This window comes from Musa acuminata, chromosome BXJ2-7, assembly GCF_036884655.1.
Source record: "Musa acuminata AAA Group cultivar baxijiao chromosome BXJ2-7, Cavendish_Baxijiao_AAA, whole genome shotgun sequence".
In the NCBI taxonomy this organism is placed as follows: domain Eukaryota; kingdom Viridiplantae; phylum Streptophyta; class Magnoliopsida; order Zingiberales; family Musaceae; genus Musa; species Musa acuminata.
Window position 1 is genome coordinate 7,687,250 of NC_088344.1, and position 6,586 is coordinate 7,693,835.

General features: G+C 28.9%; 1 protein-coding gene across 4 annotated transcripts in view; it reads left to right on the plus strand.

Moving 5' to 3' along the window:
- The window catches only part of LOC103991301 (nuclear pore complex protein NUP205), a 42,620-nt gene extending 41,871 nt beyond the window's left edge, over window positions 1-749 (plus strand). For all 4 annotated transcript variants that reach the window (XM_009410703.3, XM_009410705.3, XM_009410704.3 and 1 more), the window contains exons 44-45: window positions 356-434; window positions 520-749. In XM_009410703.3, coding sequence (XP_009408978.2) covers window positions 356-434; window positions 520-594 — 154 coding nt within the window. In that variant the 3' untranslated portion in view covers window positions 595-749. The remainder of the gene's footprint in view (window positions 1-355; window positions 435-519) is intronic.
- Window positions 750-6,586: the final 5,837 nt, after the last annotated feature.

Consider the following 6,586-nt stretch of genomic DNA (forward strand, 5'->3'; position numbering starts at 1 on the left):
TATATGAGATTATGGCATGTTTCCCCTTCTACTAGTTCTTGGTCCAACATGCTGAAGAAACTACCACCTCCATATACTTAGGTTTAGATACTCTTTTTCCCTGCATTGATGATGAAATATCTCTCTCCCTCATGAGAGGGTAGGGGTCTGATACCATTTTGCATAAGCTGCACATTTTTCCCTCCATTACGATGGATGATCTACTCTGTCAGCTGTGGGTTTAGATTGGCTTAATTATACTCTGTACCTTGTGAACATGGTTGACCTCAAGAGGCCTTGTTGCATAGATTGTGTTTCATAAGATCATTGAATGTTTGTTTTCTTCACCGTGCTAATTTGGTTTTGGTTCTGTCAGCAAAAGTGATTTGCAAGACTTGTCCTCTTTGAGTGGGAGTCTGCATCCAGTTGTAGAAAGACTGGAGCAATTAAAAAAGGTATGTGCTTAGAGTAACTTTGTTCTGCGTGGTGTGATTAATTAGAAAAATCATTACTACCTAATTCACTCCATTATCTGAACAGGATAAAATCGGACGTGATTTGAAGTTCTTCCACAGATCTGTGCGTATTCTCAAGGAGATGTTCTTTTCTGCCTAATGTTCTTTTCTCGTGTAAAGCAACCTTATCATCCCTACTATCTGCTGCCTTTTTATTGTGAAGGTGTCAAATACAAAATGCCTTTTTCTGTATAAGAACAATTTTTGTAACATCAACATCGAAGTACCGTGTCAAATACAAAATGCCTTTTTGTACGCGGCGCCTCCTGAAAGGTTTCATTTTTCCTTGAAGAGATGAGCGTCTGCCAACCTCTTGCATCCCTGTAAAAGCAAGCTTATCTAGCTCCTTTTCCTAATATTCTCTCGTGGTTAAGATTTAAAGCGTTTCTATTTTAATCTTTTTCTTTTCTCTTCTATATTTTTAATATTTCGGAATAAAAAAGTGACATAAAGAGAAAAACTTAGATAATACAATTGTTGTAATCTTAGACACGATCTGTGGATGATACACAGTAGGAACATTACACGAATATTGGCTCGGGGATCTTTGTGATGTTACATAAGTTGAGCTCAAGTGTCTGGTCCCCGACAGGAGTCAGGAATTTTGACGTTCAGGAACCGGTTGGATGTACCAACGACGGAATGATGTTCCGTGCGTTTAGAAAAAATTATATTTTTTTAGAGATAAACTGTTTATTAATTAAATATTGCACAGGTTGAAATATTGATATATCTAATTTGAGATTTTTCACTAAATGTTAGAATTATTTATATAATTTTTATTTCACCTATTAATATATTTAGTGTTCATACAAAAGTATTTATGAAGTATTGATATAATTATTATTGAATAGTATTTCTATCTTTATGTATATAATCTTTAAATAGTATCATCCTATCCTATCATATAATTATTCGAAATAGATTCTCTTATGTGATTGTTTAAATTTTTTAATTATATATGTTATTATGAATATTATTTTTCTTAATATTATTTAAGATTATCTTTAATATACTTTTATAAGCTATTAGTTTGGACACTTTATAGTGAGTACAAGACTAATATAATAATATTTTTATTATAATTCACATCCCATAAATCTATTATCCTAGGGCACTTTTACGATTACCAATCAAATAAAACTTAGGATATAAGTAATAAATAATGTTCACCTAATTTCTTCAATCTATTTTATGCTGAGATATTTTAATAATAAAATAACAATCATAATAATTATTAAATATTATTCACATAAAAAACTTATATGATAATTAAAATCATGATAAATCATAAATCATGCTTTATATGATAAATAAATATTATATCATAATTTTAAATATATGAATATGAATAACCAAATAAATATTCAAGAACAATAATTAATTTTTTATTTATCACATACAAAATTTTATCAATATGTCATACGAAAATACTATCAAAGAAAATCATAATTTATATTTTTTTAAAATTCTACATGGAACTCTTATACCAATCAACCTTATTTAATTAGATAAGCTCAAAATTGATTTAACCATCGTCTAATTAAGTAAATCAAAAATTAAAATTGATCAAAATAAAAAAAAATTAAAATATGACTTTTCTTGAATTTGATCATGACTTGATTGATCAAATCTAAATCCAATTAAGTAGTCAAAATACCATCATGATCAAGTTCGATCAAAGTATTTGATTAAAATAAATCAAATTAATCAATTTTATAATTAAGGATATGAGTTAGAAAATTTTAATTTCAAAAGGGTAAAACTATAATTTTATCTTAGGATGTATCATGAAAATATCTAATTTACGAAGGGCATAACTATCAAAGTGAAATTTAAGGACGCTGATTGAAAATTTCTAATAGCCAAAAGTATCATTTTCTCTAAAAACCTTAATTGTCACTCTCTTTCTAGTTATTGGCCTTCGGCGTCTAGTAACACCAATCACGATCAGCTGATATCGTCATAGCGGCTTTGCTGCAATCATCGTAGCCGTCACAATCATCATGGATAGTGACGCTGCTACAATTGCAACATGCAATGGCGTTACTACAATCACCGTATGCAATGGCGCTGCTACAACCGTTGCACGTAGTGGTACTATGCGATCGTTGTAAGGCTATTGCACCCCATAATGTTTGTACTGGATACATAGTCATTGCTTATGATTAGGCTAGCAATCACCGGAGACCGTCACCTTCAATAATACTATCATCGATTTATCGATAGTGGTCCATCAATCAAGCATGAGGAATTTTATATCACTCGCGCAAGCAAGCAAGCAATAAAATTGATTGGAGAGAAAAGCAAATTGACTCTAATACCAATTGTAAGCAAAAAAAAAATATTTTTATATTATTATATAAAAAACTTTAATGCCAAAATATGAAATCAAAAAATAATATATCTAAATTTATGATGCATACCATTTGATATTATTAAAAAAAAAATTATCTGATATGTAAATGCACCGTCGTCGAATTTGAAATCTATAGTGATACCAATTTACAAGTAGAACTAAATTCACTTTTTTTTATCTTTTTCTAGACAGATTAATTTAGTAACAAAGAGAAGATACGTAGTTTCTTAATAAAACTTAAAATTCCCATTTACCGCTTATATAAGTTATATGAAGTAGGCACTTGTAATCGAAAGATATATAGATGCTGGATTAATTTTCTTATTCATGATGAGGAAGAATCTAGTAATATTAAAAATAAAAATAAAAACAATGTTGACGTAAGAAGATATCGGTGCCGAGTACATCAAAATACAGCTTCCTAAGAATTAAGATGCTCCAAAATTGATTTTAAGCAACTCAACATCGCCTCCATACGAAAAGAAGTTACAACTGAAATATTGAACGTTATTTTCCGAGAGACCAGAGAGTCATGAAATAATCAATGTCCAGTACGTTCAAATCCTTGCATTTGTTGTTTCTTATTCTACAGTGATAAATGAGAAAATATATTTATATTAGGAAAAGAAGAGGAAAAAAAAAAGAAAAAGGGTCATTCTCTCTAAACTAAATCTCTTCTATTGCATTAATGTCTCATATAGGTAAGAATGAATTTACATTATTTTTTGGCCAAAGTTGCTATTTGGTAAGCTCAAGTTCATCCAATTTCCTTGTTTGTCATTTATTTTATGCAAACTAATTTAAACATTTATACAAAAAAAAAAGACTAATTTAAATATTTTATACTAAAAATATTAATATCTCACCCTAATAGTTTCAAAAAGTTTGAATAGATTTAATAAAAATTCAAAGAGTTACACTCGAGTTAGTTAAAACTCCATTACAAATTCAACCAAAAATATTTTATTTTAAAAACTAATCATCCTAAATTCATATAAAAATAAACAAATAGTACTAAATATATTATCAATTCACCCTAATAATTCTAGAGAAGTTTGAAAAGACTTAATGAAAATTCAATGTGTTACACTATTCAATCCAAAATATTATATTTAAAATTTTATTTATCTTAAAATCATTAAAAAAAATTAAAAATATATTAAATATTTTAGAATCACGTGAATGTACTTCTGAAGAAATTTAAATTAGTTTGAGAAAAATACTTTGGTTACACTCTATTTATAGATTCATCAAAGTTCGATCGATCCGATCTGAATTAAGAATATTATTAATTTTTTAAAAAATAAACATCTGTTAGTAAAAATCAAATATCAATGTGCCATTTGTTAAAAGATCATTACAAAAAAAAAATTCAGTAAATTATCCTCTTTCTTTTCTCTGGACGGTGAGTGAAGCAGTAGCATTGTTTCTTTTCTCTTTCTTTTGCTACAAGACTGATGATTTTTCTCGTCATCCTATCCTATGAGATAAAAGATAATGTATTTAAGTATTAATTTTCTAAAGCTACACCATATTGAGAAAAGAAGCGAGCATCAAACTTGTGGAGTTCATGGCACTTTAATAAGCTCAGGATCGAGAACCCTTTGCCACCGACGAAGACCAAATTGTACTTCAGTTCTACGTGGGAAAATTTTCGCTGACCAGTCACCGGAGTAGATATAGCATCAGCATCGGAGACTGTTGGTAGTAACTTGTTATAAAAACCTTGCGGTGTTCTTCCGGATCCTAAACCAATAACTTTGAAGCTTCAAGACTGTGTTTGAACTTCTTAAAGCTGCAAAACCTTACTGTTGCTAGTTTCTGGTGAAGAAAATAGATATCATCTAAAAAGTTGAGGAAGCATTTACTATTTATTTATTTTTTCTTCTTATGAATGTACTTTTTTACGCTCATCTCCTATATAGATAGAGGAGAGAAGATCATTGTGATTGTCAACTTGAACACACTTCTAATACGACAATGAATAAATCGATTGTGGTACGCTATCTCATGGGACTATTAAATTAACTTTTATGATTAGACAAGGAATTGGTTTAAGAATCTTAATAGGATTAAAAATCATTGTCTTAGTTAAAGTGTTCGAGAAATAATTGAGAAGCAAGAGAGATCAAAGGAGTGAATAAGGTAGAGTTCGGTTGGAATTAAGCTTCTTCCCTTCTATAAGACACCATGAAAAGGTGATATACATTGAAGGCCGTATAGGTGAATGAATCAACTATCACTGATGATTATACTTGCCCATAAAAAAAGAAGAAAAAAGTTGACCAAGTACGTGCTAAGAGAGGACACTCCTTAACCTTAGCATCAAAGAGTTTAGAGATATCTTCTATAACTTTTTGCTCGTCGGGTGTTTCCACCTAAGAAAATTTTCATCATATTGAGAATGAAACCACCTGAGAGAGAGAGAGAGAGAGAGAGAGAGAGAGAGAAGATGATGTTAGAAAGATGTATCAATATTTTTTAATAAGATAAATTGAATTTGGGACCAAATTCCAAATGGGGGAGAAAATATAATCATTTCAATTTTCCTCCCAAATTAAAAAAAATCATAAATGATACACACCACACTATCATTATTTTCTATATTTTCATATTATAATATAGAATGTATATTATCGTTTGGTATTTATTTCCTATTCCTAAATACCATGATATGAAATTATTTTATTTTATTTATATTTAAAATAAAATAAATATGGAATAAAACTCCTCACATTAATAAGGATTCTTCATCATCTCATATGAAAGTCTTCTCTTGTTTCATCGATGAAAAGGGAGGAAACCAGTAAAGGTCATCGCCTTTAGGAGATGATCGATTTTCGAATATGACAAAGGAGTCAAAAGAGGTCATTGTCTTGTGAGCATTATATTATAACGGAGGAGTCAACATCGATCATCGCCTTTAGGATATTGTTATTTTTTTACTTTTTCTTTTAGTTCAAGTTTCAATATAATTGATTGGCCTTTTAATTTTTAAATATGTTATAACTTTTTATTAATTTTTTTTTTCAAAAAAGGTTTTGCATGTTTATAGATTTCATTATTGCTAATGTTAATTTATTCATTTTGACCTTTATATCATATTTTAATAATTTACAAATCATATTTAATAATGATCATATCTTCATGTAATGAATTAAATTATTTGGATATTTTAATTTTAAAAATCAGATTTATTTGGTTCAAACGCAACCCAATCAATTGGCTCTCATATGTGCTCGGGCCTAATGTGAGAGAATTTGGGATGGGTTGGATTCAAACCATTTGATCTTGAAATGGGTTGGATTCAAATTAGTTGGATTCAAACTAAGACCAATTGATCTTGAATATAATCTTAGGCCTTGATAGCTCGATACCCCTCTATCTCTTAGTTTAGCAAATTTAAAGGATCTTACTTGTTTTTGTGGTGATAAATTTTGATAAGTTTTTAGAGATTAATTAATTTTTTTTTATTTATTCATTAATTAAGATAGAGTTTAATATTAAAAATGTGTATTTCTAATATGATTTTTACCACAAGTATGAGGTATATGTTGAGCAATCCAAGTTAAAAGTACTCCTTTCGTATGGGATATTCAATATATATATATATATATATATATATATATATATATATTTGTATATGTAAATGAATGAATTTAGTATATGATAATTTACAAGAATTTTTTTCCTCTATCAAAGACAAATATGCTAATATTGGTACGATGATTGT